Genomic DNA, 10,127 nt, shown 5'->3' on the forward strand with positions numbered 1-10,127 from the left:
ATGAGGCTCTCTCCGGCTCCTGCTCTAGATCCAAGTCTGGCTGGTAGTCTGGTTCTACTACATCTAGCTGTGGTGGCTGGTGGGCTTGCCTTGCTCCCGTCTGCCTCTGTCTCTTCCTCTGGGCTGGAGTCTGTCAGATGCAGGCTCCAAGGCACCCCTCGTCCTCCGGCGTTCTCCCAGGATGGGGACTTTGTCATCGGGGGTGTTTTCTCCATTCATTACTATATGCACACTGTGGATCACAGCTACACCAGCCTGCCTGAGCCCCTGCAGTGCACAGGGAGGTCAGTGAGCGCAAGAGGGAACAGGGGACAGGACTGTGGCTGTGTGTGTAGACAGATAAATTGTGTTTTAAAAACAGAGAAACCGTGTGTTTAAAGACAGATAAAAAGTTTGTTTAAAGACAGATGAACAGTTTTTAAAGAGACAAACAGGGTTTGAAAGACAGGTAAACTGTCCGTTAAAAGACGATTAAAAGTGTAGGTAAAGCCTACTGTTACAAAGGATCACATTTTCAAATGCAGGCTATGCTACAATGTCCTTACAGACAACAAAAGTGTAGTCATATAGACGGTATGGAAAATAATTCTAGATATTAGGCTGTTTGCCATGGAAACATTCTATAGGCTAGTTTATGATTTGTCAGGAGGTGCTCACTCACCTATCTTCTATTTACAGTATGGATTCCCGTGAGTTACGCTTCTCGCGCGCCATGATCTTCGCAGTTGAGGAGATAAACAACAGTTCAGACCTTCTACCGGGTGTCACGCTTGGTTATCAAGTGCACGACTCCTGCGCCTCGGTCCCTATGGCCGTGAAAGTGGCCTTCCAACTGGCTAACGGCCTGGATCCCATGTTTGATACCGGAGAACAGTGCTCGGGGTCGGCTACGGTGACAGCTATCGTGGGCGAGTCTGGCTCCACGCCAACCATCAGCATGTTGCGCATCACCGGCCCTTTCGGCATTCCTCAGGTAAACTCTTGTGAAAATAAATCATTCAGCTTCTTTTAATTTACTGAATTCCAGGAGTATTTTCTCCTCTCTTTCAGGAATGAGTTCTACTTTTAATTTACCGTATTTCAACTGTATTCTCCTCTCTTTCAAGAATATACATTTCTGTGTGAAATTATGTGGAAAAAACCATTTGAACATAGACTGAGGACTATGAGTCTGGAGAACTTCTCTAGGCATTTGAACATAGACTGAGGACTATGAGTCTGGAGAACTTCTGTCGCCATTAAAACACGATCTGAGGACTATCTTTCATAGGCGAGGTTGTTATGGGAGACCAGGGATTGGTGTCACAGTGTTACTTTTTCATTCTGGCCTAATGAAAAACAATGGGTTGGCTTATTATTATTAATGTCTCCCTGACATCAAACTACATAGCAAAATAAAATAGCAGGAAGTAGCCAATACATTAGAGTTGTGAGGCCGACATGATGATCTTTCTCATGTTTTCGATTGTCTGTTTTTACCTAGGTGAGCCACTCTTCCACCTGTGCTTGTCTGAGTGATAAGAAACAGTATCCAACCTTCTTCAGAACCATCCCCAGTGATCAGTTCCAGGCTGCCGCTCTGGCCCACCTCATCAGGCACTTCGGCTGGACCTGGATTGGGGCGGTCCGTTCCGACTCTGACTACGGTAATAACGGGATGGCTGCTTTCCTACAGGCAGCACAAAAGGAAGGCATCTGTGTGGAGTATTCTGAAGCCGTCTCCCTTACCAACCCACTCAGCAGAGTGCAACGGGTGGCTGACGTGATCCGCAGGTGATCCATGAATACTGGTGAACTTTTCATTCATACAAATGCAAGACCATATTTATAAAAAATAATATTGTTACTTATTTCTCTCTACACCCAAAGCTGATCTGTGAGACCAACATGATTTGCATATCTTACGCATGTCAAAAGTGTTGATTAATACTAATGTTCATGTTCACTTCACTGAGACATTTCAATGAATGACAAACATGACCAGCATATTAAGCATATGATATAATCATGTTCCCCAGCTCAACAGCCCGGGTGGTGGTTGCATTCGTATCCGCTTGGGACATGAGAATCCTAATGAGGGAGATGGAACGCCTGCCCTCTCTGCCCCGCCAGTGGATCGGGAGTGAGTCCTGGGTCACTGACCCAAATTTGCTGAGTTTTGGCCTGTGTGCCGGGGCCATCGGATTTGGCATCCAACGCTCCGTCATCCCCGGCCTCAGGGACTTCCTCCTGGACCTCTCCCCACAGAATGTGTCCAACTCTCCCCTGCTCACTGAGTTCTGGGAGGGAGCCTTTGGCTGTAGGCTGGGTATAGGTATCTATCTATCTATCTATATATCTATCTATCTATCTATCTATCTATCTATCATCTATCTATCATTTATCTATCAATCCATCCATCCGTCCGTCCGTCTGTTGGTCTGTTGGTATCTGTCTGTCTGTCTGTCTGTCTGTCTGTCTGTCTGTCTGTCTGTCTGTCTGTCTGTCTGTCTGTCTGTCTGTCTGTCTGTCTGTCTGTCTGTCTGTCTGTCTGTCTGTCTGTCTGTCTGTCTGTCTGTCTGTCTGTCTGTCTGTCTGTCTGTCTGTCTGTCTGTCTGTCTGTCTGTCTGTCTGTCTGTCTGTCTGTCTGTCTGTAGGGACCTCATCTACAGGTGTTGGGGTTGAAGAGAAGGTGTGTGATGGCAGTGAGGATATACAGCAGCTACAGACCCCCTACACAGATACATCCCAGCTGCGTGTCACTAACATGGTGTATAAAGCTGTTTATGCCATAGCACACGCCATCCACAGCATCGTTTGTGAAGAGAGAGAAAACTCCACTGTGAACTGTGACAAAAACCTTAATGTGAAGCCAACACAGGTGAATGACAAGTCTATAGTCTAATTTCCTGGTGAATATGTTGATTTATACTATATGTATGAAGGCCTAGGAGTTCTCATTATACTTTACAACTTCTTCTGAAGTAACACATCTGATAAATTTGAGGTGAATTAATGTTGTGTTTCTCTCTCCATCTCTCTTCCCCTCTTTCCTTCTCTCTCGTCCCTCGTCCATCCATCTAACTTCCCTTTTCTCAATTTCTCTATTTCCATCTTTCTTCCCCTTTCTCCATCTCTCATCTCTCTCTTCCCTTATCTCCATCTATCGCTCCATCTCTCTCCTTCTCTCACGTCCCTTCTCTCTCTCCCTTGCCCTTCCAAACCCCAGGTCCTGGAGAGATTGAGGAGGGTGAACTTCTCTCGTAACGGGTACCAGGTGTCTTTCGATGCCAACGGGGACCCAGTGGCCACCTATGAGCTGGTCAACTGGCAGAGACGGAAGAGTGGGAAGATGGAGTTTGTGACAGTGGGGCGCTATGATGCGTCCCTGCCTCCTGACCAGAGGCTTGACATCAACAGGGAAATCACCTGGGTAAAGGACAGTACACAAGTACCTGTGTCAGTGTGCAGTGAGAGCTGTCCCCCAGGCACTCGTAAGGCTGTACAGAAAGGAAAGCCTGTATGCTGTTATGACTGTATCCAATGTGCAGAGGGAGAGATCAGTAATAACACAGGTAGGACTATAGGAACAGTTGTGTAGTAATTTCTATCACGGTTTACTAAGTATTGGTTTATTCATATTACCAGCACTACAAAGGTAGTATCTGTCAATCATGTTCCTGTTCTTATTATCTTATGTAAGCAGCACATTAATTCAACATTCTTTATTGTAACCTGACAAAGTGCATCATTGTGGGACATGTATTTGTAAATAAATTGAACCTGAATCTATTATTATTAACATTTGATGTCTATTGTTTTGTCCTGGTCAGATTCTTCAGACTGTCTGATCTGTCCCGAGGAGTACTGGCCCAACGCTGAGAGAGACCACTGTATCCTTAAGCCTGTAGAGTTCCTGTCCTTCCACGAGGTCCTCGGAATCATCCTGGCCGCCTGCTCTGTGTGCGGGGCTTGTCTGGCTATCGCCACGGCAACTGTCTTCTACCACCACCGAACGTCGGCCATAGTCAGGGCCAACAACTCTGAGCTGAGCTTCCTGCTGCTCTTCTCCTTGACTCTGTGTTTTCTCTGTTCTCTTACTTTCATTGGCCGGCCCTCTGAGTGGTCCTGTATGCTGCGTCACACAGCGTTTGGGATCACCTTCGTCCTCTGCATCTCTTGTGTTCTGGGGAAAACAATAGTGGTGTTGATGGCCTTCAGGGCTACACTTCCAGGCAGTAATGTCATGAAATGGTTTGGTCCTCCACAGCAGAGATTGACAGTAGTGTCCTTCACGTTTGTCCAGGCTATGATATGCACTCTGTGGTTGGTCCTGTCCCCTCCCTTCCCCATTAAAAACCTCACTACCTACAAGGAAAAGATCATTCTAGAGTGTGATGTGGGTTCAGCTATTGGTTTCTGGGCTGTGTTGGGCTATATAGGACTCCTGTCTCTCTTGTGCTTTGTGCTGGCTTTTCTGGCTCGGAAGCTGCCTGATAACTTCAATGAGGCCAAATTCATCACCTTCAGCATGCTCATATTCTGTGCAGTCTGGATCACCTTTATCCCAGCTTATGTCAGCTCTCCTGGGAAGTTGACTGTAGCTGTGGAGATCTTTGCCATCATCACCTCTAGCTTTGGGTTGTTCTTTCTGTTATTTGTTCCTAAATGCTTTACTATTCTGTTCAGGCCGGAGAAGAACACCAAGAAACACCTTAGGGATAAGACATCCAATGATATACGTTATTAAGAAATGATTGAGTGGAAAAAACATTGTAACAATCAGTAATATGGTTTAACATACAGTTAGGTAGGACTACTCTGACAGAGATGAACAACAATTTAGCAGATAATCATTGGTAAATTTGTAACTAGTAACATGACAGGTTCACTTTAGATATTCCAATGTTATGAGAGATTGTTCAAATCTAGAGTGTTAAAATCTGATTTGACCTGCTAAATGATGTGATTAGCAGTAGCCTACAGAGTGGAACCACTTCCATGTTGTTGGAGAAAAGCTTTATTCCTATATGAATTGGTATAACATTAAAGTGCATGTGTTCAGTTGATATTGTAATGCATCATATTATGTATTATAATAATATAATAAACATTTTCAGATACAGTTGAAGTCGGAAGTTTACATACACTTAGGTTGGAGTCATTAAAACTCCACAATTTTCTAGTTAACAAATTCAAGTCTTTTAGGACATCTACTTTGTGCATGACGCAAGTCATTTTTCCAACAGTTGTTTACAGACGGATTATTTCACTTATAATTCACTGTGTCACACTTTAAGTGGGTGAGAAGATAACAAACTAAGTTGACTGTGCCTTTAAACAGCATGGAAAATTCCAGAAATATATGCCATGGCTTTAGAAGCTTCTGATAGGCTGATTGACATCATTTGAGTCAATTGGAGGTGTACCTGTGGATGTATTTCAAGGCCTACCTTCAAACTCAGTGCCTCTTTGCTTGACATTATGGTAAAATCAAATGAAATCGGCCAAGACTTCAGAAAAACAATTGTAGACCTCCACAGTCTGGTTCATCCTTGGGAGCAATTTCCAAACTTCTAAAGGTACCATGTTCATCTGTACAAACAATAGTACTGTCACGCCCTGACCATAGAGAGCCCTTGTTTCTCTATGGTGTAGTAGGTCAGGGCGTGACTACATGTTATTCTAGTTGATAATTTCTATGTTGTGTTCTAGTTTATATTTTGTTGTTGGTGTTTTGTATAATTCCCAATTAGAGGCAGCTGGTAATCTTTGTCTCTATTTGGGGATCATATTTAAGTAAACATTTTTCCCACCTGTGTTTGTGGGATATTATTTTGTGTTTGTGCATGTGTACCACGTAGTCACATACCGTTGTTCGTTAATTTGATTTCTTGGTTTTGGCTTAAGTTTCACATTGGACTAAATATGTGGAACTCAAAATCCGCTGCGCCTTGGTCCCGTTCTTACGGCACCCGTGACAGAATAACCCACCAAAAGAGGACCAAGCAGTGTATCCACGGGGTAAAGGAGTTTTGGACATGGGAAGAAGTGATGGGTGGATGCGAGACCCTCCCTTGGCGGCAGACGGAAGGTAGTAATGGAGGACAGCGACGACGACAGGGTTCACGTCCACCGAAAGCCCAAGGACAACCCCAAGATTTTTTTGGGTGGGGGCACAAGGGGTGGCCGGCTGAAATGCGTGAAGAGCCAGAGCACATGGAGCAGGCGATAGAGATGTGGTCAGTCGACCCAAGGACAGTGCCAGAGCCCGCATGGGAGTTGATGGAACAGTGTGAGGAAGGATACCGGAGAATGGAGTTGGCTAAGAGTATGCGGCAGCGCCAGGATGGAGTTGGCTAGGAGTATGTGGCAGATCAAGCGTGCTGAAGAGCGGGTCCTCAGTCCGGTGCCATATGTGACGGCTCCATGCACCACATCTCCAGTGCGCCGCCTCAGCCCGGTATGTCCTGTGCCAGTTCCTCGCACTCGCCATGAGGAGCGTGTCGTCAGTCCGCTGCTAAAGAAACCCCAAGATTCTTTTGGGGAGGGCACATGGAGCTGGCGGTCGAGCAGCGGAGAGTGCCAGAGCCTGTTTGGGAGTCAGAGGAGGAATTCAATGAAAGATTCCGGAGAGAGGTGGTAGCAATGAGAATGCTTCCGTACAGGCATGCTGAAGAGAGTGACACCAGTCCGGTGCCATCTGCACCGGTTTCACTCATCTGGCCTCCAGTGCGCCTTCCCAGTCCGGTACGTCCTGTGCTCGCCTCACTCTCCCTGAAGTGCGTGTCACCAGTCCGGTGCCACCTGTACCGGCTCCACTCACTAGGCCTAGGCAACGGTTCACAGTCCAGAGCTTCCGGGCACGGTTCACAGTCCAGAGCTTCTGGTGACGGTTTCCAGTCCAGAACCTCCAGCGACTGTTCCCAGTCCAGAGCTTCTGGCGACGGTCAATGGTCTGGAACCTCCAGCGACGGTCAACGGTCCGGAACCTCCTGCGACAGTTAACGGTCACGAGCTTCCAGGCAAGGCGTCCAGTCCTGCTCCAGGGCAGGAGACTTCCTCTGCGCCAGTGCCCAATCCATGCACGGTGTCCAGTCCACCTCCAGGGCCGGAGTCTTCCTCTGCGTTGGGGCCCAGTCCAGGCACGGTGTCCAGTCTCGCTCCAGGTCAGGAGCCTTCCTCTGCGCCAGTGCTTAGTCCAGGCACAGTGATCAATCCTGCTCCAGGTCAGGAGCCTTCCTATGCACCATTGGCCAGTCCGGGTACGGTGTCAAGTCCAGCCCCATGGCTGGAGCCTTCCTCTGAGCAGTTTCCCAGTCCAGGCACGGCGGCCAGCCCAGCTCCATGGCCGGAGCCTTCGTCTGCGCCGATGCGCAGTCCAGGCATGGCGGCCAGCCCAGATCCATGGCCGGATACTTTGTCTGCGCCGATGCCCAGTTCAGGCATGGCGGCCAGCCCAGATCCATGGCCGGAGCCTTCGTCTGCGTTGATGCTCAGTACAGGCACGGCGTCCAACCCAGCTCCATGGCCGGAGCCCTCCTCTGCGCCGGTGCCCAGTACAGGCACAGCGCCATGGTTGGATCTATGGGCTACGACCCGCACCGGAGCCGCCACCGACACTCGTCACCTCCCTAACCCCCCCATTTGGTTTCAGGTTTTGTGGCCGGAGTCCGCACCTTTGGGGGGGTTACTGTCACGCCCTGACCATAGAGAGCCCTTGTTTCTCTATGGTGTAGTAGGTTAGGGCGTGACTAGGGGTTATTCTACTTTATAATTTCTATGTTGTGTTCTAGTTTATATTTTCTATGTTGGAGTTTTGTATGATTTCCAATTAGTGGCAGCTGGTAAACATTGTCTCTAATTGGGGATCATATTTAAGTAGATATTTTTCCCACCTGTGTTTGTGGAATATTATTTTGTGATTGTACATGTGTACCACGTAGTCACGTTCCATTGTTTGTTTATTTGATTTATTGTTATTAGCTTAAGTTTCACTTTGGAATAAATACATGGAACTCAATATCCGCTGCGCCTTGGTGCCATTCTTACGACAACCGTGACAAGTACGCAGTATAAACACAATGGGACAACGTAGGAGTCATACCGCTCAGTAAGAAGACTCGTTCTGTCTCCTCGAGATTAACGTACTTTGGTGCGAAAAGTGCAAATCAATCCCAGAACAACAGCAAAAGACCTTGTGAAGATGCTGGGAAAACAGGTATGAAAGTATTTATATCCACAGTAAAACGAGTCCTATATTGACAGCAAGGAAGAAGCCACTGCTCCAAAACGTCCATAATAACGCCAGATTACGGTTTGCAACTGCATATGGGGACAAAGTGACCATTGTTATGTTTGGAGGAAATAGGAGGAGGCTTGCAAGCGAAAAGAAAACCATCCTAACCGTGAAGCACGGGGGTGGCAGCATCATGTTGTGGGGTTGCTTTACTGCAGGAGGGACTGGTGCACTTCACAAAATAGATGGCTTCATGAGGCGAGAAAATTATGTGGATATATTGAAGCAACATCTCAAGACATCAGTCAGAAAGTTAAAGCTTGGTCGCAAATGGGTCTTCCAAATGGACAGTGTCACCAAGCATACTTCCAAAGCTGTGACAAAAATGGCCTATGGACAACAAAGTCAAGGTATTGGAGAGGCCATCACATAGCCCTGATCTCAATGCATTAGAAGATTTGGGGGGCAAAACTGAAAAAGCGAATGCGGGCGAGGAGGCCGACAAACCTGACTCAGTTTACAGTTACACAGCTCTGTCAGGAGGAATGGGCCAAAATTCACCCAACTTATTGTGGGAAGCTTGTGGAAGGCTACTCAAAATGTTTGACCCAAGTTAAACAATTTAAAGGCAATGCTACCAAATATTAATTGAGTGTATGTATAATTCTGACCCACTGAGGATGTGATGATAGATATTAAAGCTGAAATAAATCACTCTCTACTATTATTCTGACTTTTCACTTTCTTAAAATAAAGTGGTGATCCTAACTGACCTAAGAAAGGGAATTTTTACTTGGAATAAATGTCAGGAATTTTGAAAAACTGAGTTTAAATGTATTTGGCTAAGGTGAATGTAAACTTCTGACTTCAACTGTAAGTGAGGCAACGTGCCAAGAGGACTAGACTGTAGGGGAAATATAAGAGAGGAAGCTTACCAAGAGGACTAGACTGTATTGGAAATATAAGAAAGGAAGCGTACCAAGAAGACTAGACTTTTGAATAAATACTGTGTACTGCCAGCGTACCAAGAAGACTAGACTGTAGGGGAAATATAAGAGAGGAAGTGTACCAAGAGGACTAGACTTTTGAATAAATACTGTGTACTGCCAGCGTACCAAGAAGACTAGACTGTAGGGGAAATATAAGAGAGGAAGTGTACCAAGAGGACTAGACTTTGAATAAATACTGTGTACTGCCAGCGTACCAAGAAGACTAGACTGTAGGGGAAATATAAGAGAGGAAGTGTACCAAGAGGACTAGACTTTTGAATAAATACTGTGTACTGCCAGCGTACCAAGAAGACTAGACTGTAGGGGAAATATAAGAGAGGAAGTGTACCAAGAGGACTAGACTTTTGAATAAACACTGTGTAGAGAAATACTGTGTACTGCCAGCGTACCAAGAAGACTAGACTGTAGATGAAATACTGTGAAGAGCCAGCTTGCAAAGAGGACTAGGCTGTAGAGGAAATATAAGAGAAGCAGTGTGACAAATGGACTAAATTCTAGGGGAAATATCTTGTAGATCCAGTGTGCCAAGCGGACTAGACTGAAGAGGAATAACTGTGTAGAGCTAGCATACCAAAAACACAAGAGAGTTGGGGAAATACTGTGCAGATCCAGCATGCCAAGAGGACTAGACAGTAAGGGAAATATAAGAGAGGCTCATGGTTATTCTGTGTCTAATGTATGTTTATGTCTATCTAAACCATTACAGTCAACGTAGTTCTGATGTTGGTGCATCTCTATAGCTGAAATAAGCAGGTGAGCAGAGCAGCCTCTAGCCCCTCCCTCCTTGGCATGGCCATACCCACAGTGTGTCCCCCAGAGGAATCCACGCAGAGGTATGGTGGGTATTTAACCCAGAGTAGAGAGGTAACCTGACCTATATGGGTCTGTGTGGCGTTGTA

At 46.3% G+C, this 10,127-nt stretch overlaps 1 protein-coding gene across 1 annotated transcript; it reads left to right on the forward strand.

Annotated features, from left to right (window-relative positions):
- LOC109878832 (extracellular calcium-sensing receptor-like) lies at positions 1-5,101 on the forward strand. Its single transcript, XM_031795426.1, has 7 exons — positions 1-284; positions 679-973; positions 1,484-1,773; positions 2,019-2,299; positions 2,652-2,860; positions 3,209-3,554; positions 3,813-5,101. Exons 1-7 carry the CDS (start codon positions 1-3, stop codon positions 4,727-4,729), a joined length of 2,622 nt encoding a protein of 873 aa, XP_031651286.1. The 3' UTR covers positions 4,730-5,101.
- The last annotated feature ends 5,026 nt before the right edge of the window (positions 5,102-10,127 follow it).

Source organism: Oncorhynchus kisutch, linkage group LG18 (assembly GCF_002021735.2).
Source record: "Oncorhynchus kisutch isolate 150728-3 linkage group LG18, Okis_V2, whole genome shotgun sequence".
Taxonomy (NCBI): domain Eukaryota; kingdom Metazoa; phylum Chordata; class Actinopteri; order Salmoniformes; family Salmonidae; genus Oncorhynchus; species Oncorhynchus kisutch.

Bases quoted from the DNA above. Each gene is read 5' to 3' on its own strand.
- LOC109878832 (XM_031795426.1), top strand. From the start codon at position 1: ATGAGGCTCTCTCCGGCTCCTGCTCTAGATCCAAGTCTGGCTGGTAGT. The intron at 1,774-2,018 runs GTGATCCATGAA...CATGTTCCCCAG, and splicing joins GTGGCTGACGTGATCCGCAG to CTCAACAGCCCGGGTGGTGG. The intron at 2,861-3,208 runs GTGAATGACAAG...TCCAAACCCCAG, and splicing joins TTAATGTGAAGCCAACACAG to GTCCTGGAGAGATTGAGGAG.